At 46.8% G+C, this 22,293-nt stretch overlaps 2 protein-coding genes and 1 non-coding gene across 8 annotated transcripts; 2 read left to right on the top strand and 1 right to left on the bottom strand.

The window, feature by feature from the left end:
• The first annotated feature begins 767 nt into the window (after positions 1-767).
• Positions 768-855, top strand: trnay-gua. The gene is given in 2 exon segments: positions 768-804; positions 820-855. It is a non-coding gene; the product is annotated as a tRNA-Tyr (tRNA).
• Positions 856-971: 116 nt separating this feature from the next.
• On the bottom strand, positions 972-8,650 carry dnajc5b (DnaJ (Hsp40) homolog, subfamily C, member 5 beta). Of its 5 annotated transcripts, none has more exons than XM_047023592.1 (7): positions 8,562-8,650; positions 5,302-5,463; positions 5,138-5,192; positions 4,602-4,724; positions 2,552-2,765; positions 2,169-2,343; positions 978-1,296 (listed from the first exon to the last, which is right to left on the bottom strand). In XM_047023592.1, the coding sequence occupies exons 4-7, from the start codon at positions 4,706-4,708 to the stop codon at positions 1,211-1,213; spliced, it is 582 nt and encodes a 193-aa protein (XP_046879548.1). In that variant the 5' UTR covers positions 4,709-4,724; positions 5,138-5,192; positions 5,302-5,463; positions 8,562-8,650; the 3' UTR covers positions 978-1,210. The 5 variants fall into 5 exon arrangements, with proteins under 5 accessions (XP_046879546.1, XP_046879548.1, XP_046879551.1 ...); XM_047023595.1 differs by having other exon boundaries at positions 5,360-5,399; positions 8,562-8,646; XM_047023590.1 differs by having other exon boundaries at positions 972-1,296; positions 5,138-5,463.
• A 36-nt stretch (positions 8,651-8,686) lies between these two features.
• On the top strand, positions 8,687-22,292 carry pde7a (phosphodiesterase 7A). 2 transcript variants are annotated; one of them, XM_047023555.1, is made up of 12 exons: positions 8,687-9,225; positions 16,918-16,978; positions 18,369-18,455; positions 19,494-19,651; positions 19,795-19,858; positions 20,192-20,388; positions 20,788-20,919; positions 21,045-21,136; positions 21,275-21,419; positions 21,508-21,604; positions 21,710-21,790; positions 21,894-22,292. In XM_047023555.1, exons 1-12 carry the CDS (start codon positions 9,088-9,090, stop codon positions 22,169-22,171), a joined length of 1,530 nt encoding a protein of 509 aa, XP_046879511.1. In that variant the 5' UTR covers positions 8,687-9,087; the 3' UTR covers positions 22,172-22,292. The 2 variants fall into 2 exon arrangements, with proteins under 2 accessions (XP_046879511.1, XP_046879509.1); XM_047023553.1 differs by having other exon boundaries at positions 18,366-18,455; positions 21,894-22,291.
• The last annotated feature ends 1 nt before the right edge of the window (position 22,293 follows it).

Genomic DNA, 22,293 nt, shown 5'->3' with positions numbered 1-22,293 from the left:
TATATTTATTTCGTTTTGTCCCCAGTGACATATATTATATATAACAGGTTAAATATTGCTTTTGCTAGTCGGAATAACATCTGTCGCTACAGTAACCTATTAGTAATCCCTTATAAAAGTAGCTAGCTAAATGACAGCAATACTACCTGAGGAAATCTACTAACTAGCCTACATGACAAACTCTGAAATGACAAACTCTAATATTCGTGATATTACTTGTCATTGACCCGATGAATGCTAACATGTATTGAAATGTCAAACGGAAAATTATTTTGATTAGCTATGTATGTATTTACCTTTGCGGTGCGCGGTACTACAGACAACTTGAAAGAGCGTATCCTTCAATGAATGAACTGACGCGACTACTGTCACTCATCTCACAACTTCGGCGGGGGTCAACCTCGGCGGGGGTCTCTGGGGTCGTGGACGCCGTTGCTACGGCTCAGCTCGGCGTGACGTAATTGGAGATGTACGTGTTCCGATTGGCGCAATCGGACTGACGCAATTGGACAGTGAGAATCCGATTGGCCCTCGAACCTTGAACCGAGGTAGCTAATTGGTCGCGATAGCCAGTCGAATGTGCTCCGGGTGCCGCTAATTCCCCTTGTGAAACTGTAATCATGGCAACACAAAACAAACTAGAAAGAATTTTAATAGCTCACGATTAATCGAAATATGTCGCTGTTAAGATCTTAAAACAAGATATATATATAAAAGTCACTATTTAATACTTTAAATTGCCAAGTTTTTGCCTCTGGAATGTGGCCCCTTCGATAGCTCAGTTGGTAGAGCGGAGGACTGTAGAGTCTCTGAACTGTAATCCTTAGGTCGCTGGTTCAAATCCGGCTCGAAGGAGGGTAATTTTTTTTTTTTTTACTCCCTTTAAAACGTCTTGTTTTCATTGCTCAGGAATATGTGGAAGCAAAGTCCGGAGACAATTTGGTAACTTACAAGTGAAAATACAAAAAATAGATATGTAAATGACTGAATGTCTTTATTGCAGAAAAAATATATGAATTTCTAGACATAATAACCTCCAGTTAAGCGACATTAAGAATATTGTATTTGAGTATTTCCAGAAAACACAATAACTGTCCAGTAACGATTGACACACTTAAATATCGTATTTACAAATATCCTGGAGTTGTAAATGTTATCAGGTTTTATAAGCTGGAGCACTTCCATATTCCTCTGTTCGTCATGATGTTCCTCAGGTGTAGGCGCGTCGTCCATCACCAATCAGCTGGGTCTTCTCACTTGCATTGACTGGCTGAGTTATAATGGGGGTGTCAACATCTGAAGAGAGGAGACAAGCTTTTTTTGAAGTGTTGTTTGGGGGGTTTGTCAGTCCACCTCATACATGTACCTTTGGAGTTAAACTGAACTCCGAATCTGTAACTGTATTTCTTTGTCAGGAGATGACCAGCATATATCCTGGTTGGTGTTAGATCTCAGTACCCTTCGGATGTCCATAAAATGTCTAGTAATGTCTTAATCTCTTGTCGAAATATATGGATCTATTAGCTTCTTACACAGGTGTTACAGCCTTTTTCAGCCTATAGTGTGCTCTTACAAAGAAGACACAGGTGCGAAGATGTGCCTAATTATTATGTACTCAAACATTGTACCATTTGAGTAGAACCCTTTTTTGCTTTGGAACGTTTTGATTCTTCTTGGTTTAGATTAAATAAGTAATCACAAACAACAAATTTGTCACAAGCTAAGTGTTTGGAAAGGAAGTTGAATGCTTATTTAGTGTCAAATTAGTTTGCAGTGATTGCCGGAAACAAAAGCCATTGTTTCCCCTTTTATCAAGATATGGCTCAAAATAACTGCCATGGAAACGCATTTAGCGAGGTGACGCAGAGACTGTAATTATTAGTTATGTTGACGACTGCAGAAAACATGAAAAGACCCTCCCACTGTTAACTGGCACCAGAACAATGGATCACACGCAAAACATCTGTCTCAAGTATCTACTCCACATATTCAAAATAAAATTGTGTTATCAGTGGTGTTAGCAAGCTGAGTTATTGAGATTAAGAGTTTATTAAAGAGTTACTGAGACTATGAAGCTGCGAATCTGGAATGTTTTAAACAGGTTTGCTCACCACACAAGCATGATGTGGTTCCAGATTCAAGCTTCAGCGTGTGTGCGTGAGACTCACCTGTTTCCATGTCTGTGCGTATCTGCTCTTCCAGGTCTTCTGGAGACGCGTAGCTGTCAGGGTTGTCGTCTCCCGGCGTGTGGGGTTTACACTTCCCACAGCAACAGTTGAAGCAACAACACAGACAGCAGCAGAAGTAGCAGCCTGTCAGCACGCCGCACACTGCAAACAACCCCTGAGGACGCCAGATCAAAAACACAGTTCCAACATTCACGCCTAAAACAACCCTCTATAACCTGGATGCACAGGGAGGGAGAGAAGTGTACGAGCAAACGTGTACGTTATGGGAGTCCGATACATGCTGTATGAATGTGAAATCTTCAAATTGAAGCCAAGAAATTGGGAAACACGTACATGATCTGGAAAGAGAGAGATCTACAGACCTTTGCCCACCAACTGGACAGCAGGAAGTATGTATTGACGTTTTCCTCTCCAAACTGCTGGGCCACGTACAGCCCCAGTGAACCATATTTGTCGTAGATGTTTCTCTTGGTGGTGTCAGACAGGACACAGTGGGCATTATTCAGCTCCTTGAACTTATCTGTGGCATCAGGATTCTCAGGGTTCTTATCCGGGTGATATCTTAACGCAAGTTTTCTGAAAAAATGGATTGTAGCAGGAATTAACGCAAATTAGTTAATGAAGAAGTTTAACTTAACTGTAGAGGTGTCTCAAAGTGGCAAAAAGGGGGATAGGGGTTTAAGTGAGGCCTGGAAGAGTGAATAGATATGGGTAACTTGATCACGGCTGATTCATGTGTTTCCTACGGCCTAAATTCTTGTCAACTACCAACCGCTGAGAGTGTGTATTATAGTGATGCTCATATGTCAGTGGGAAGGGGATCTCCAGTTTGACAAGACAGATCTGCTTGTCATGGATTAAACCAACAGTTCACGGACACTGTAGTATTTAATAAACATATATTTGTAGGTTGTTTTCAAAATTTATTTGTTTTAAAATTTGTTTTCAAAAGTTTTCAAATTCTAGCGATATCTTTTTACATCCTAAGTTCCACCCCAAGTTCTAATGTTTGCATCAACATTTTATGATGCCACGAGCATCATGCTCGTTCATTTTTAATCAAGGCAACCGGCTCGGGAACTGCTGCTATGATTACATATTCATTAACAACAAACAAGTGCTGCTCCAACGCTAACCATGTGAATTGTCCCAAAAGTGAATTTAAATTACATCATTTAAAGAGTACTTATGTAGAGGCGTGTGTATGAGTTCGAAAAGGAATTCATTTTATTAAGCCATAAGGATGTGACTTGTTTTAAGAACATGCGATGAGAATTGATAGCTGAAAAACTCAAGATTAGTGAAAATATGAATGTCAAGGATTCAAAAAATCCATACAGCAGGGAATTAGGTTCATGCCCGAAACAACTCTTCAGACATAGATTATGAGAAAAGATAATTACACTAACAGCATTTACGGCTTAAGAACTCAGTGTGACAACAATGTATTCCTAAATTTGGCGGTCAGATCACCCTGTCTGGTGATCAAGTAACAACACACCGCATGGCAGCCAGATAAAAGCAGCACTATTCTACTCCTACCATCAGGGCCTGTGGGCCTCCATTATAGCTGATCTCCCAGGTAAAGATGCATCTTCCTGCGGCTGCATTGTGTAGCAGAGGAAGAGGCAGTGTGTGCATAGAAAGTAGAACTACAGCCATGCTGACAGGGCCATGCCATTCCCAATGGGGGGTGTGATTTGTTTTCAAGCACTCGTGGATGGGAAAACAGACACACGCACACACACACAGTTAGGTACTTTAGGGTCTGTTGAAAGGAAATAAACGTAAAAAGCGCAGCAACAGGCACACACAGCAAACGAGGGAGTCTTTTATAAGGCCTGACCTAAGCAGAACAAGGCCTGCCATCTGCTCTGCAGTATTAATATTTCAGTTTTGTGGAAGTCATATTGTATTCATGCAGCTGTCAGACAATCATTGGCTGTGATTATAAAAGGACTTGTATCAGTTAGTCATTCTCCAAAAGTATTTTTTCTTCTTCGGTTTTATCCTTCATGTTGTTACTTTTCAGTGTCTGCTCTGTTCTCTTATCAACCTCTTTCAACTGACAACAGACCTCAGCAACCTCATTCAACAGTCAACAGAAACAAGGTAACCTCTTTCAATCAACAGACACAGACAGTCACTTCATTTCCCCATTAAACAGTCTGTGCGGCGCCTAGTCTCAGTGGTGACATTGCACCTGCAACACATGAGCTCAAGAGCATCGCAAATGTCATAGAAAAGGTCACTCCAGCCCTAATTGTTGTAATGTTCGCAATCCGTCAACCGATAGAGATGCTCGTGCCGCTGTCAATTCCTTGTGTCGACATTGGCGGTTACACCTCTCTCATGACACAGTCAATGTTATTCTGCTGCGTCGTATTGTCCATTTGTAGATGTGTTTACTACCTGTAAGACTTTTTGATGTCGTCCTGTGAGCAGGTCTTGTCCAGACCCAGAACCAGATAGAGAGCCTCTCCTGAGGTGGACAGAGTGCGTTGCCTCTGCTCTGACATCTCACTTCACCAGCACCTGTTCAGCACACATGGAGAGAAATCACCACAAGGACTTCCTTTCGGACCGCAGGCATCCTTTTTGAAAGCTCAACCACTCATAACAGCATGATGCCTAAACGTCAGTTGGTCTCATGTTCCACAGCAACATCAGATTGGTACACATCTGTCACACTTATATCAGGGACCCCATTAGTAACCAAATGCCACTATTGCAACTGCATGAGCACCACTCATGCAGTGTGTTCAGAGTTTGCTCTGAACACATGACGCCATACAGTTCCATGATATGTGGTTGTTAAGCTCCACTGATCTGCTGGTCTACTGTTAGAGCATCAAGCCTATTCATTATTTACAGAGATGTTATAAATAACCATGTCGTTTTCTCAACATAAAGAAGCTACCACTTGGACACACATTTCACCCACTTACTCTATTTCCACTACAAGTCCTGTGCTTTGTCAATATCTGGACTCTGGATCCAAATCTGTTAAAACAATGTCTCATATTGAGACCAGAAGTATGAATCTGTCATTCGGTGATTAATTAGACGTTGTCATTGAACAAACAACACAAAAACAAACAAACAAACACACCTAACTGACGGTTCAAAGCAGGTGCTGTGAAGATCTCCTCGTCTTCTTCTGATCCTACCTGTTCCTTTCCCTCAGGTCCAGAGCTCCAGTCTTTCACCCTGTGAGGCAGTCAGGTCAATGGAGTCAGGTATCTACTCTCAGGGCCTCTGGATCAGTGGAAGGCTGAGGGATGAATAAAACATCATGCTTGTCATGGCCTCAAGTTTCCCTGGCCCATGGTAATGGTAGATGGTGAACTGGGAGAACTTGGCGATGACAGGGCTGGCTAATGAGTGTTAATTTGCCACTGATATTCTTACTGGGTCTCCAACATGATTGGGTTCTCCAATATGATTCAGTTCTACGATGCCAGACTATTCAGGGCTGTTTATGTCCTGTTGAATCTAAGGGAAGCCTCTGTGGCCTCAATCATTAAATGAATCATTCTGCTTCCGAATCATTCACTGAGCATGAAAAGGTTTCATTCTGCACAGTGATGTGCTTCAGTGAAAGTATGATTTTTAAGTTGTCCTCGGTCTCTGATAAGGTTCTATATGTTTTTGTTCAGCTATCAAAACACATAAAAAAGAATAGAAACAGACAGCACAAGAGTATCCTCTGGTGGCAGACCAGGGTAAGCTTTCCTGTAAGATGAATGCAAATACGGTGCAGGATCAAGTGGGGATATTGATAATGTGTTAATTCAAATCTATATGTTAGTGATGATGTTTGACTTGGTTACTGTAGTTATTATAATTGTTGTTTTTACTATTTATTCAGTCACAGCTAAACAGTTATAGCTTAAATCGTCCCGCTGAGCTAAGTGGTATTATACTGTTTAACCCATAAAACGCCAAACAACCAATTTGATGCCTCTGCTGCCCTCTATGGGGGGCACCTTAAAAAACCTGTAAAAGCGGTTTTTCACCACTAGATGGCTCTGCACACTTGGTAACGTTTACACTACAAATCAAGTTATGAACTGTGAGAGTTGCACCTTTTCATTTAATTACAGATTTTTTGGCACCTCAGCTCTGGCTGAGTAATGCAAAAATCTACTAAATTGTAATTCAGTAATGTTGTTCTTATTATTGTGCATACAAACAGTACAAATTCAACTATTGGGTGATTGTTTTATAGTAAATAAACAGTCGCCTTACAATGTATGCATTGATAGCAGTGTGCTGGTTTGCAAACAGTTAGGCTGACAGCACTATTATCTTTAATCTCAAATAACTTTGGTTTTATAACGGGTAAATCAATTAAGACCCAGGGAGATCCTCAGACCTTCTGGAAAGTCCCGGGGGCAGGGGAGGGGGACCGAACTGCAAGCAGATACCTGGAGCCCCTGAGGCTTTCAGCAGGTATGCGACTCACCTGTTCATCCCCTTCCCCCAAAAGCCCTGGGGCCCCAGCTGTGACTGTGGCAGCTAACTATGTCTGTCAAGGGACGTGTGTGTGTGTGTGTGTGTGCTGTGTACTGACTATGGGAAATATGTAGTTACAAAATGGCTTCCTTAATAAGTTTTATACACAAACATGCACATATGCAAACAATACACAAACACACACACATCAGTAGAAGTGCATGTGTACACTAATCTACACTTTGGGATACAGTACATACCAGAGAGTCTTGTTTCATGGTGGCTTAGAGGAAAGGACTTGGAACAAATAGACTAAATAACAACAGCAAGAGCACTGTATTATATTTCACATTGATTTTGAGAGACATTTCCCTTTATTCATTCCTGCAATGTAAATGTACAGTACACAACTAACCAAATATAACGCTTCAGCGTTGTTTTCAAGACTGTCAGGATGATTTTGTTCTCCCCTGTCATCGGTGGTCTTTGCTGAGGGCGACTGACTGTAGTTTTCGGCTGCAATTTTCCACAATGTTGCCTTGGTTGCCTGGAAAAGACACAGGACCTTGTGGCAGGGGGTGTGATTGTGTGGAATTGCATTGTGAGCCATGGAGGGAAGGGGTGGGGGGAGGGGGGGTAGAAAGGAAGGGGGTGTTACTCTCATTATGACCTCAACTGGCAGTGAACCTGACTGTTGCCATGGCGCAGCTCACCATTGTCCACCAGATCCCCGGCACGAGACAAAAAAAACTTAAAATAAAAATACATTAAAAACGTTGAAGATGGTTTGGGGAAAATTGCAAGAATTACATTCGTGGTTTCTTGGATGAGCATTTAAGATGGAAAATGACTAGTCTCTGACTCCCAGGTAGTATAGGATTGATCAATTAAGCCTTAAGAAAGTAGGCATATTAAAGTGTATTTTTGACTGAGCTGTTTCGTGTCCTGTTTGCTGAAGTGATAATATTCCCTCTCCCCTTTGTCCCCACATCTTCCAAATAGTCAACGATAGGCAATTCCAGAATAAATAGCATAACAATAGCAAAACAATAGCATAGGCTATAGTTGACTCATTGTGGGTAGCTGCCAAATAGCCACAAGCAGCCATTTCCAGACAATATTAGGTCCAGCCTGTGGTTCTTAATAAATAAAAAAAACGACATCTAGAAACTGTTGCTTTCCAACTTTGTCTCGCGTTATAGAACTGTTTGTAGAGAGTCCCACTCAAGTAGTCTACAACTGGATGACTCATGCAAGGAAGGTAATCACAGGCAATGATGTGGACCGCTGTAGGGCAAACCCCGTTGTGGTGGAATACCCTTGTGGAGGTCCGTGCCGTCGGCAAATGACTGCTCAAATCGGTCTCGGGATCACCCTGAACGTGTAGCCAATAGCGTATCCTTTTACAAACGAATGACATACAACAGTCAAATCTCTATTGGCGTTGTATACGTTGCCTTGCTGCGATTGGATAAGCTTCACAAGGGCGTTTTTTGTGAAAGCTTCAACAGCTCCATCTTTGGCAGGTGGTGTGTATGCCAAGGAGATTATGGTGTATGCTGAAACTAGACTGTTTAGAAAGATTAGGTAGTGGTAGAGCAATTTACGTGTTTTTTGTTTCGCGTTCAGTTTATTTTTCAGTTATTTCCACCATGTGACAATTTACGTCGGACTAGTGCTTCTGATTGATGAACGTCGGGTTTCCCTCAAAGCCAGACACTTTGTTTTAATGACAGCGCTGCATTGAGTGAGTCCGATGCGTGGTGAAGTACTCGTGCTAATAATCCTTGAATTTACAAAAAAAAATGAAAGAATACATGCTACCAGTGACTCTACTGGTTTAAAACACTGAATGAAAACCACCGAACCACTGTAAAGGGAAGTCGAATATATTTTTTCTAGGATTTCTTTCACCTCATTCACCGGTGTCGTGCATCAGCAGATATCCCATTTGAAGTGGTCGCTGGTCGTGCCTTTTGTTTTGATTTGGAGACATACTGGGGAGCCATGCCACGATGAAGACCGTCTGATGAGAGGATTTTTTTCCTGGAAAAGAAAAATGAGGAAGCGATTTTATAAACATACAGAGAATAAACAGGCCTTGTCCTTTGAAGGCCCAGATTTGTGTGAAAAAAGGAAGAAAAAAAGCAGCATGGTTGCAATTCGAATAGAATGAGACCAAAGGAGACACGCGAGAAGAGAAATACAGAGACTATATTAATGACGAGGATTTTGTCAAGTTTAAAGTCAATGAGAACAAAATAACTTTACAGGGCAAGCATTGAGGATTTCCTTACACGCAAAAGGATAAATACTCTGCAACAATTTCCCATTACCTGGCTTTCCATTTAATTCTGCACATTTTTAGCTCTCTTAACTCACTGGGTTTTTTTCCTTTCCATTTTGAGTTTTGATCTGGATTGAGCTCTGTTTTAGTTCAATGGAAGTATGTTATCAGCTGCCGGTCTTGCCTCTAGACAGGCCGGTTCCCAAACATGTTCTCAGCCGGAGGGGAGCCATCAGTTTCAGCTCCAGCTCGTCTCTCTTCGGCGCCCCTGATCCCAGACAGCTGTCACAGGTAGGGTATAATTAACCTCACTATTGCACCTGTATCGTTTTATATTCAATGATTTCGCATCGCCTATTAGGTAAATGCCGGCGTTGACACAAGTGCTGGTTCTTTAGGCCTAGGCTGTGGAGTGTTTTACAAATTCTCATCAGAATATATTGCAAGTGGTTCTTTTCCGTTTCCCCACCATGCACACGTCACTTTGTGTGAATCTGAAATATCAACGTCAGTTTGAACTCCCAGCCTCTGTTCAATGCAGACAGGGGACTCGCATGGCGATTAGCAACAGACGAAAGTGTCACCTTCCTTTTTAAGCCACCTCAACGGCTGTTGCAGGCACACTTGCGTTGAACTGCTTAGCTTACAGTTTTCTTGTTGGACTGCAACATGTGGCCATGAGGAACTGGAAGCACGATTACTGTGTGTCCTTTTGGTGCTCTACCTCCACAGGTAGCACGACGTTTAATGATTTAACCAAATTAGAACCCTACTTTGCACTTCGTTTGAAAGTTAGTTTGAAAGCTTTCCTTTTGTTAATAGTGTTTCTATTGGTTGGTCACTAAATAGGAAGTTCCAATAATCCAACTCTGCCACAGTTGTCTCAAATGTAGATCTCAAAACCGCTCCCCAATGTTGTCCATATCTTTGTCCATTTAAAATCTGCACACACTGGATGGTTTCAAACATTGACTTACACATTCGATCTGGACTGTAGGCTTTCCGCTCCAGCTGTAATCATTGAACCCTATCTCAAATGTCTTACCAGACATTGAGACGGTAGTGTTGAGTGTATGACCATCCATTAGGCCTTTGTCAAGCACACTGCTCCACATAACCACCCATGTGTGTCTGACACAACATAGTTGTGGGCTGGAAGCCTGTGAGAGAGACCTGCATCTTGGTGTCCCCGGGCCTGGGGGGCTAATGTTGGCTCTCAGGAGAGAGAAACAGCCACCCGCGAGGGAACTGTGGAGTGGATGGATTGACCGACAGAAGGGCTTCACATGTCTTTCCACCCGTCTGCCATCTCCCACTCCATCCTTTTCAACTCGTCGTTCCACTTCATTTCAAGCAATATGCGCCAGAAGGGGATTGTGGGATAGCGATGAGGCTCTGGTATTTGGCTACACATTAGGAGGACTGTTCTGGGCCAGCACAGTGTGACGAAGCTGCCCCCACCTGCCACCACAACCTCCACATTGCCCCCCCCCCCCACACACACACACACACACACACACAGTCAAACCCCAGCCCCCAGGATGAGACCCATACCAGCTGAAGGCTGGATCACTCACACTGTGTGTTTACAAACACAGACTGGGGTCCATTGTGTTTCTGGGTCATGTTTGTCCGTTGTCTCCCCTGAGTGGGCCAGAGTTCATCTCTAATCGGTGGGGTGTGCTCTCATTGCGCTCCTTTTGTTGTGAGGGAAAAAAGCGCTCGCAATGAGCAACAGGCTTTGTAGTGTTAAGTGGAGTTTCCCGGGAAACAAGGATCACTCGCGTATCATTTTTGTAAAGGTGATACAGAATTTTGAAGTTGAGATGAAGGCCTACTGCAGGGTCAGGGGAAACGAAGACAAGGTTATGGAGAGGAAACTTTTCCTTCGTTGTTTTCCTCCCAGACAAGCTGGAAGTCATATTGCCAGACCCCTCTCCTCCTTTTTCCCCCTGGAACCATTTTTTCTATTGGTTAGTATGGGGATGAGCAATGACACACTTGACACATGAAGTAAACACCATTGCAGTGACTGAGTGTTCTGTACTGTACAGGCTGGGCCCAGCTCTTGACTGTCACAAGTAGTCCTTTGCCAAGGAGCAATTACTTTACTCTTTAAACATTGTGTTTGTGTGCCGTGTGGGCCCTGAGGAGTCCTCAGTGTCCGCTGTGTGTTTTTCCCTGTGGTTCCACAGCACTGTTTTTGTGGTAGCGAGGACGAGCTACCGTTACAGAGAGAGGCCGTTAGACATGTGCCCGGGCTCTGGGGGCAGTGGTTTGACCCTGTGCCAAACTCCCAGATGGTCGGGAGTTTCAATCCCCCTTTCTCTTTGGCTCAGAGCGTTCCGCTCGCACACAAACCCAGTTCTCTTTTGGCGCTTTCTCTCTCTTTCACTGACTCTCTCACACATGCTGGCGTTCTCTCACCCCCTCGTTTAGATGAAGACATTTCCTCTGGTAAACAGAGGGTGAAAAGAGTAGGGTTCGAGAAAAAGATGAAGTCACCGAAGAATGTGTTTTTTTGTGCTCGGTATGGATGTGAATGGGTGTCAAATATGCTGTTGGAGAGGGGTTGTGTCCGTGGCGTTAAATGAAAGGCCTCATTTACACATTGGTTGCGTTGCTGGTTTCTAGAAGTGTATTATACTGCTGTTAGTGTTCTAGTATCAGAAGCTGCCTGATAAGTGAATGGCTTGTACATTGTGACACAGGTTTATAACATGCAAGCTGCTGTTTGCTCTCGGATTGCCAAAGTGAACTTTAAACAGGGTGCTTTTTACACCCTGGGAGAGAAATTCGGCAGATTAGATTGGCACACGCACATTGAAAAGGTCTCGGTGTATAGAGCTTGGGGTAGGACACAGCCTCTGAATCATGTGGGTTACATTACGTACACACACTAAACCCTTACATCCAGAATCCTACCCACCAGCTCACTTCACATGGCCATGGTCCTGCCTGTCTGTCTGTCACCACTCCTCTGATCAAAGCCATGTTATTGACATGTGTCATGTTGTGTGTAACTGAGATATCATAATCAGTTTGTAAACAGATGCCCAGTATTGATGGGAGCAGTTGGTCACATGTTTTACGACCCAGAGGGAGATTTGCAGATCATGTAAAACTCTTAAATACACAAGAAGAGGACATGGGGCGGCTAGGCTTCCTGTCCGCACGGATTCGTTTTTCTGGGTACCGGAACAGCAAGTGTTAAAACGGCACGCTTTTATTGGAAGGGAGTCAGTTTGTTGATCTTAACTGTGACGATAAGGTTTTGAGCCGATGGCGTTGGATTGACGTAGTCTCAGGATGTGGTAAGAATGCTGAAGGAGCTTGCCGTTTCGCAATCTGCCCTGCTTTAACCTCGCCGCTGCCAAAATCCAGAGCCGGCGCCAAAGCAGACTGGGTCCGTGTGACTTGCAGGGGAGGAGGAGGGTGGTGGCTGGCTGCAGCTCTGAAGCTCATTCAGAATTTGGGTCTTCGCGAAAAGGACACAAAGCTTTGTTTCCTCAGATACAGGCATGCTGCCCTCTCTCTTTCGCTCGCCCCTCCCCCTCTCTCAGGGGGGCCCCTTGGTCACATGACCACCGTTGTTTCTAAGCTGCCGTGTTGAGTGCATCAGGCTGTGAGAATGTGTTTCAACATATCAACATACACACACACACACGTACAAACTCAAACATTCCTTGTTTTGGTTAGAGAGAGCGGCCATTAAAAACACATTTATACAAGCCCCTTTTAAAGTACCTTGTTTAAAGAAGCCTTAAATTAGTTTATGACACTTCTCCTGACGGTTAAAAAGAATTTATGTGTGTGATTACTGAGGGGCGGTGTGCAAAGGGAACGTGTTCTGACAGACTGGTACCCTCCACACACCCCCTACATCTTCTCTCTAGAGTTTGTTGGTGTTCAGACTTTCTATGAGCAGCAGCTACTGTACACACACGCACACACACATGCACACGCACTCTTCCTAGTGAAGTCCAGGGTTATAGCCTAGCACTCACTCCGTTTCTGGAATGTGCTATTCCGCTACACAGCATTGCACAGCCAGTAGCCATTACTCAGGAGCAGACATTCCGTTTATGATGTCCAGCTTCTTTTATCTCTGTGAGTTTACAGACCCTGTGTGTGCGTGTGTGTGTGTGTGTGTGTGACATGATGTACGAGTTTATGGGAATACTGTTGGCTTCCTACTTGGCATGACCCCTGTCTGTAAACTGGTTGTCCTCCAGTCTTTCTTTATGACTAGCTACATGGGGAAGTTAGATTTTTATCACTGTGGCTAAAATAGGGAAGTGTGGGATTGACTGCCCACTGTTGAACACCCGCGTACTGTCCTCCAACACAACAGTATAAATAACACATAGGCTGCCTTGGCTATTTCCATCAGTTTTGGGAGGGTTTAACCGATGCTGCTCGTCATGCGAATGGCCCAGATCTCGATCTGTGATGATTACTCACGTGTGCGAGTTAAGATGACGTGCACCAAGGAGCTTATTCAACCTGTCTGCTTTAAACACACACACAGTGACACACACACAGTGACGCACACACACAGTGACACATACACACACAAAGTGACACACACACACGAGAAAACAACAGAAGAAAAATAAACATGTTATTGCAGACAAAAGCCTGAAGACACACCTCAGTTGTACAGCAGTCTCTTCATGGACAGACATGTTTACCTGAGGAGGCAGTCATTTACTGTCATACGTAAACAGTTTAACAACCAAAACCATCATGTTCAAAGTCAAAGTTGATTCAACCATACCTGTGCAAACCCATGGCAGTAACACTAAACCTTCAGCATGTTCTAAGCTTTGTGATTTAATCAAACATTTACAGACTGACGGCAGGCTGGAACAAGCCTTGCCTGTGACATCATTAAGGAGCTAACTCGGTAGCTTCTGCTCTTTGACCCCGGCACATGGCCCTAAACTTGAGTGCGGTGATCTGATGGATAAGGCCCGTCTCAGATTGGCTCCCCCTGACGTCATGGCATGTGCCAGGGTCATGACCCCTGTAATAAATAGGGTTATCCTGCTAGTAGGTTGCTTATGGACACTGGTTGGGAGGAGTAAAGGCTAGCTGGGGTCAGCTTCTGACAACCACAAACTAAACTGCCCGCTCTTCTGACCTCCCTCCCTCTGAGGAACAGATGAAGGGTTAGGGTTAGTGAATCCTGCAGTATTTCTTCCACATTCTACAAGGATGAGGATGAAGAAATGCTCACAGACTGACTGCTCAGAGATGAGATTGAGAAGGAGTGTGCCAGTCCCCAAAATGTCCAAGGTGCGTGTGTGTGTGTGTATGAGATCGTTGGCACGAGGCAGCTAGGTGTGGCAGGAATGGCTCAATGCGCACGTTTAGCCATACCTGCTCGACACAACACCCAGTGTGACGTTGGTGACAAAGTGCCTGAATGCATCATCACATCTTTGTTTACCTCAGGGTTGTTGACCTCATCATGAATGTCAGATATGGATTGTAGGTTTACCTGTGCCAGCCTGTGTCCCTTCTCCAGCCTTCCACCTGGCCTGTGCTGTTCTCTCTTGGGACTGAACTGGGCATCGCTGCACACTGAGCCCCCACACACACACACCCTCACACGCGCTGTATTACTCACATGTTAACCACCGGTGGTGTGTGTAAACACACTGGCCTGTTGACAGTCAAATACAGCTTGGCAGATTACCCACTATGAGTCAAGCTGTTTGCTAGCCAGTAAAATATTAGCTGTGGATTGGCCACTGTCATGTGGGCTTAAAGGACATACAGGGTCAGAGACACAGGCCCTCTCCAGACCCTCTCTCTCTGTGTGTGTGTGTGTGTGTGTGAAGACACGTACCCTTGTGCGTCTGTAGGACACTCCCTGATCCTTATCATGGCTGACGAGTGGTTAAGGAGTGTGTATCGGTAACAAGGGGTCATTAAGTTACCACACACATACTGTAACACTGCCCTTCCACACTGGAAGCAGTTTCTTTATGGTTATCACAGCAGGGTTATCGCCCTCCCATCAAAACAGTCTTTAACGCAGGCGGCTTTTCGCCCCACCGAACCCTCTCAAACCCTCTCTGTGCATGTCCATGTTTTTACAGCCTTTCACTATGGTTAGTGGGAGAACATGGCCTCAAAGCATTTAGTTTTTCAGTCGAGAGGAGAGAAAAGCCTGAGGGGATGAGAGACAGAAGGGGCGAGAGGGAGAGAGAGGGCGAGAGACATAGGGAGAGAGAGGGTGAGAGACAGAGGGGGAGAGGGAGGGCGAGAGGGAGAGAGAGGGCGAGAGACATAGGGAGAGAGAGGGTGAGAGACAGAAGGGGAGAGGGAGGGCGAGACACAGAGGGGGAGAGAGAGGGCGAGAGACAGGGGGGGAGAGAGAGGGCGAGAGCGAGCGAGGGAATGATAATGGATAAAAATCATGTATGCAAATCGTCTGAGCCCATTGACGTCATTAGGCAGAGTGCTCTGCCATCTGGGGACACCCTAGCCAGCCTGAAAAACCAGCCAGTCAGCCAGCCTGAAAACCAAACAGCCCAGAGCCTCTCCTACCAGGACCCACTGTACAAAAGAGCATGATGGGCAGAGGAAAAAAGCACCCAGACCCGGTCTGACCCTCCATAGCTGTGGTCCAGACAGCCCAGAGCACGGTGCCCAGAGCTGGGGACAGTGACACACACACCCAGCCTGACCCAGAGAGGGAGGGAGGGAGGATTGTGGTGCATTGGAGACTAGACCTTCTCTGGGTGGGGGGGGCCAGTGTGTGTGGTGAGTTTGCTGAGCCAAAACCCTGATAGGAGTGTCAGTCCATCTGTCTGTAGGTCATGCTCCGGCTCCTCTATCACCTGTCTCGGCTATCCCCAGGGAAATCCTTAAAGGTCATGCCCTCTATTAACCCTACTACTACTACAGCTACTACTAACCCCCACCCCCCGCCCTACATGTATGCTCAATGGAGATAATCTGATACTCTCCTGCTGAAGCAAGACCACAACGTGGGGTGTTTATAGTCTTGCATTAAACCCATCAACTCTGCTCGGAACAGATGAACCTGCGTTCTCTCTGAGTCTTCACGCCCTCCTTTTTCCTGCTCTCTTTACGTCTCCTTCTCTCCCTCTCACTCTCTCGCTTTCTCTTCTGTCTGTCTCTCTTCTCCTTCCCCCCCCTTCCTCCCCCTCTCTGGTTTCCTTCGGTCTGTCTCTCCCCTCCCTCCCTCCCTCCCCCTCTCTGGTTTGGCGTGCTCAGTAAGCTCAGGGAGAGCCGGTGTGAGTGTCCGTTTCCTTAGTGATCGTCAAGCTGCTTTGCTTCAATTTAATCGTTACATGGGGAGCCTATTACTGCAGGAAGTGAGGTGTGATTAACTCTATAAGGCTCCCTTCTCCTCCAGCTTCAGACCTCCGGCCGCACTTCCTGTTAAGTGACAGGCTTCATGGGCCTCCCAACAGGGAGCCGGCCAAGCTTACAGTGAGTAGGTGGGACTGCAAGTTGTTCTGTAGCTATAAACAATATATTTACTAGTGACTAACACAGAACCTGCAGTATGTAACTTATTTGGGCCAGTTCTGTTTGTTTTCTTTATTTCCAAAATGTTTCGCTTCAGCCTTTTTTTTTTTTTACCCAGCGGAAGTACAGGGTCGTTTACTGATAATCCCCATGAAACTCTACACCACATGGTGTGTGTGTGTGTGTGTGTGTGTGTGAGCAGTACATAGAGAGGGGGATGCAGCATGTGCCTTGTTCTCACACTCCCAGATAGCTGGATGGGAAACACAGAAACACACTCAACAGGCACCTTGAGATACGGCATGGGAACACTGTTTATCAGTAACGCTTCACCCAAGTCCACCCACATACGCTAAGCGTCTCGTTTGTGATGCCGCTAACTCTGCAGTTCTTTACGTTTGCTTTGCCTTCTGAACCACAAATAGACTCTTGGTCTTTTAGCTTCTTCCTCTTCCTCCCTGTTCTTCCCAGAGACGAGGAGCCATCTCCTACGACAGCTCAGATCAGACAGCTCTGTACATCCGTATGCTAGGTAAGTACTGCCCACCTCCTCAAACACTAACACTCCAGCACAGTGGACAAACTAGCTATGTTTTTCCACGGTGTGTCCGTTCCCACTGGCACACGCACGCAACACATTCCACGTCAACGCCACTTGCAATCTCAAGCAGAGTTGAGGGAAATGGCCTCTGTATCTTTTATCGATGTTATTGTGCTCACCCGATAACACAATGACTTTAACAACATGATACAGAACTAGGGGACAGATGAATAGATTGAGGCAAAGGGTTAGGGAGTAAAAAGGATCAAACCGAGACCCAGAGTGGATGGTCAATCCCTGGCCCGTTGATAATCTCTCAATCACAAAGGGCTTAAGTCTTGTCCTCCGTCCTCAGGGCTTTTAGAATTGATCAGATTTACCCCGGTGGAGATTTGATGTGAAGTGCTACTGGGTACTGAAGCTAGTGGAGTGCCCTGGCCTGTGTGTGTGTGTGTGTGTGTGTGTGTGTGTGTGTGTGTGTGTGTGTGTGTGTGTGTGTCTGTCTGTGTGTGTGTGTGTGTGTGTGTGTCTGTGTGTGTCTGTGTGTGTCTGTGTGTGTGTGTGTGTCTGTGTGTGTGTCTGTGTCTGTGTGTGTGTCTGTGTGTGTGTCTGTGTGTGTGTGTGTGTGTGTGTCTGTGTGTGTGTGTCTGTGTGTGTGTGTGTCTGTGTGTGTGTGTGTGTCTGTGTGTGTGTGTGTCTGTGTGTGTGTGTGTGTGTGTCTGTGTGTGTGTGTGTGTCTGTGTGTGTGTGTGTGTGTGTGTGTGTGTGTGTCTGTGTGTCTGTGTGTGTGTGTGTGTGTGGGCTCATAGATCTAACCATAGAATAAAACCTGCTGTGGGAACCCACAGCCAGTTATCAAGGCAGCGACCCTGACAGGCTCAAACCAGGATCGTTCCCTGGGCCAAAACACTGAGCCTCCTGTCAACGACCTTCAACAGCTACATGACCTTCAGCTGCCTAAAGTGCTTCTGGCAATGCAGTCAGCTACTTTTCTGTGAATGTGTAATATCTGTGAATGTCATATCTGTGTTGGTATGAAATGGGCAGCAGTCCAGCCTGGTCGAGGTTACAGGAGGGGGATTGCTGAGGTCATGGTTGTTTTGTAGAAGTTGATTTGGGTGTTTTCATGTAGCGAGGCCTGAAAGCTTAGCAGAGGCAGAGCTCAGGGTTTCTGGGTAAAGAATTTAACCATATTCCCCTAGCATAGCCATGGTTACGCACACACAGGAAAAACTGGCCTGTCTGTTTTTCATCACAACACAATGTCATCCAGAACACACGCGCACACACACGCACACACACGCACACACACGCGTGTCTGCTTCCGTGCTCAGCGTACAGCGTGTCTCTTGAGGACGTGTGTGTTGGTTCCCTCTAGGAGATGTGAGAGTAAGAAGCCAAGTCGGGTTCGAACCGGAACGAAGAGGATCCCACCCATACCTCTGCATCGACTACCGAACGCTTCACTGTGAGTATGAAGAGCACCACACTGCTGCTGGCCCAGTCCAGCCCACACCTGCCAAGCCTGGCCCATCTCAGGTCTGCCTAGCCCAGCCTAGCCCATCTCAGGTCTGCTTGGCCCAGCCTAGCCCATCTCAGGTCTGCCTAGCCCAGCCCAGCCCAGCCCAGCCCATCTCAGGCCTGCCCAGCCCAGCCCAGACCTGCCCAGCCCAGCCCATCCTAGCCCAGACCTGCCTAGCCCCTCTCAGGCCTAGCCCATCCTAGCCCAGACCTGCCTAGCCCATCTCAGACCTGCCTAGCCCAGAAAAAAACTTGCCTAGCCCATTCCTACCTAGCCCATAAAAGATTGGCTAAATGCACCCATCCAAAACCTGCCCAACCCTGCCTAGCTGAGCCTGTCTGCCTGCCTGCCTGCCAGGCATGCTCACTGATAACCTGACTGAGATGAAGAGATATCTCTCACCTGCACACTGTCTACAGGTCATACCTGCCTTCTCAACCCTCCTGTGATGTCACCAGACTCACTGACAGATGTTGTCACATAGCCCAGTCCTTTCACACACTGATAAGACACAGCGTGTGCGTGTTGGGCAGAAATATGGGACTAACGGACAGATTAAAATACCTCACCAAACGACCTGGTGTGAGCGTCTTACTGCGTGCCCAGGCTGAAAGTGAGCCTGGCTTCATGTTGTCTGTGTCCCCGCCAGCCCGGCTGTTTTCACCTCAGACATTTGAAGTGTGTGTGTGTGTGTGTGTGCTCACTTCCTGGTTCAAACATAATGGCCTTCCTTAGAATGCTGACGTGCTTCCGGAATGGCACCAGGGCTTTCCCACAGTCTGTGTGTTAGCGTGGCCATAGACAGCACGACGTGTGTGTGTGTGTCCAGCATGTCGCCTTTTAGAGTGGGTGGCTGTATCAGCAAAGCGTGTCTGTGTATGTCGTTTTTCTACATTCACTCATACCACGTCATTGAGGTTCATATCTAGCTGCAACATTTTGAATTGCTAAGACCTGTGTGTGTGTGTGTGTGTGTGTGTGCAGCTCGGCTCGGGTCCAGCTCGGCAGGGTCTGTGTCTGACGGGAGGATCCACAGATTTCTAAGCTTCCAGAGGAACCTCCGCTCGTCCCGTCTGCTCCGGGGAACAACCCAGCACAACCACCTCCTCCTCCTGGATGAGGACTACCTAGGACAGGCCAGGGTACACCCCCCCTCCAGCGCTCACACACACACCCCGGACAGCACCGTTTCTTCTCCTGTTTTTGAGAAGGAGAGTGTGGAGGGCGCTCTCCCGTAGCTGTCCCAGACGTGGACTGTAACCATGGTTTTCCTGTGTCCCTGCAGTGCATGCTGCAGAAAGTCGGGAGCTGGAATTTTGACATTTTCCTCTTCAACAGATTAACCAATGGTGAGACTTCTCTGGAATAAAACTGCGTCATCGTCACAAGCACTCTTTTTGTTCCCCAACACCTTCACTTGTGATAGTGTTTGTGACCCTGTCAATCATATCACTATCAAACCAGACATACAGACAACACTGCCCTCTGCTGGCAGCTTTCAACAGATAATATTGGCAAGCGGTTTTGCTTTGTAACAATTGCAATATATCCGAAAACTTAGATCCGCAGACTACACTGTGATATTAATATTACACGTCTGCCTGTGAATTGGGTGTGAAGATGGTGCGGTGTATTTGTGTTGACCGTGTATGTCTCTCGTCCTCGCTCCTCTCTCTCCCCAGGAAACAGTCTGGTCACACTGACCGTCCACCTGCTCAACCAGTACGGCCTGGTGGAGCTCTTTCAGCTGGACATGGTGAAGCTGTGGAGGTTCCTGGTCATGGTCCAGGAGGACTACCACCACCAGAACCCCTACCACAACGCTGTCCACGCGGCCGACGTGACACAGGCCATGTACTGCTACCTCCGGGAGCCCAAGGTGAGCCGGGGATCCCAGCCCCAAGGGGAACAGGAGGGTCGGATGGCTGAGCGGTTAGGGAGTTGGGCTATGAATCAGAAGGTTGTTGGTTCGATGGGTTCGACACTCGTTGTGCCAAATGACGTTGTGTCCTTGGGCAAGGCACTTCACCCTACTTGCCTCGGGGGGAATGTCCCTGTACTTACTGTAAGTCGCTCTGGATAAGAGCGTCTGCTAAATGACATGATGTAATGTCAATGTAACAGCACCTTGTTAGCGCTGTGCACACGCTCAGTGTGGTGCGACGCGATGAGCGTCTGATAGGGTTGCCAGGGCGACCTGCAAGGTGGTTTTGTTCCATGGTGTTGCTGTGACTTGAACCTGTACTCACGTGGGAGTCCTGTGTTTCCTGTGATGCAGCTGGCCAAGTCGCTCACTTCCTGTGACATCCTGCTGGGTCTGCTGGCAGCTGCCACTCACGACCTGGACCACCCCGGGGTCAACCAGCCTTTCCTCATCAAGACCAACCATTACCTGGCTACTCTCTACAGGGTAGGAACACACTGTAGAACACACACACACACTGACACATGCAGGCACAAAAACCTAGCTTCCTGGATCACCGGTTAACTAGGGGACTGTGTGTGTGTGTGTGTGCTTTCTTCTCTGAGGAGCAGAATACCTCCGTTCTGGAGAACCACCACTGGAGGTCTGCAGTGGGCCTGATTCGAGAGACTGGGCTTTTCTCCCACCTACCTGCTGAAGACAGGTCTGCTACTCAGCTGTCCTGCCGCACTGGCCAATCAGCATTCAGAGCATTCTTCTTTTCTTTTTTTAAGCATTTACGTTAACTTTGAACTGGCGTTAATGTGGTTATAATCCATCCGCTCTGTGTTTGACTCGTCAGCCTTAACATGGAGAGGCAGCTGGGCTCCCTGATCTTGGCCACAGACATCAGCAGACAGAACGAGTACCTGTCCAAATTCCGCACGCACCTGGACCAGGGAGACCTGTGTCTGAGCCAAGCCAGCCACCGTCACTTCCTCCTACAGGTCAGTTTCCAGCTGGCCACCAGCCGTACAGCTGACTCTGGGGAAACTGCAGGCTCTAAACGTCCATTGTGGTTCTAACCCCATGCAGATGGCTCTGAAGTGTGCGGATATCTGCAACCCCTGCCGACCCTGGGAGCTCAGTAAACAGTGGAGTGAGAAGGTCACAGCAGAGTTCTTCCGTCAAGGTACACCCTCCTTCTCCTCCATCCCTGCTCTTCTCATCTTGCTCTCCTCTACTTCCTCTTCCATCACTTCTTACGGTCTCTCTCGTCCTCTCGCCCATCTTTCAGGGGACGTTGAGAAGAAGCACAAACTTGAAGTCAGCCCACTGTGTGACAACGAAGTCAACTCCACTGGCAACATCCAGATTGGTAAGAATTGGGACTTTGAACTGTCCGGTTAGGATGAACACATGTACATCCACATCAAGGCCCTCCCTAAATCAATGAATACGTGTGTGTGTGTCTGTTTCAGGGTTCATGTCATACGTAGTGGAGCCTCTGTTTGCAGAGTGGGCCCGTTTCTCAGACACACGCCTCTCCCAGACCATGCTGGGCCACCTGGGGCTGAACAAAGCCAGCTGGGGGGGGCTGATGCAGGAGCCGTCCACCAGCAGCGAGGAGGCGGAGCCAAGCCCTGCTGCCACGGCGACCCCATCCCAACCCACAGCCGCCTCCACGGAGTTGAATGTCACGACAGTAGCGGACAAAAGCAACTCCAAAGAAATACCTCAGGGAAGCAGAGAGTCCTGACACTCCATGTTTGCCCTTTGACCCCCTGATCCATGGCCTGGGGTCTTTGTCACCCTTGGGAAGAGGGTGGGGAAGGAATGAGTGTACCAGTCACCCCCCCCCCACCAAATCCTGACACTTTT

This window comes from Hypomesus transpacificus, chromosome 8 (assembly GCF_021917145.1).
Source record: "Hypomesus transpacificus isolate Combined female chromosome 8, fHypTra1, whole genome shotgun sequence".
In the NCBI taxonomy this organism is placed as follows: domain Eukaryota; kingdom Metazoa; phylum Chordata; class Actinopteri; order Osmeriformes; family Osmeridae; genus Hypomesus; species Hypomesus transpacificus.
This window is presented reverse-complemented; position numbering and strand designations above follow the sequence as displayed.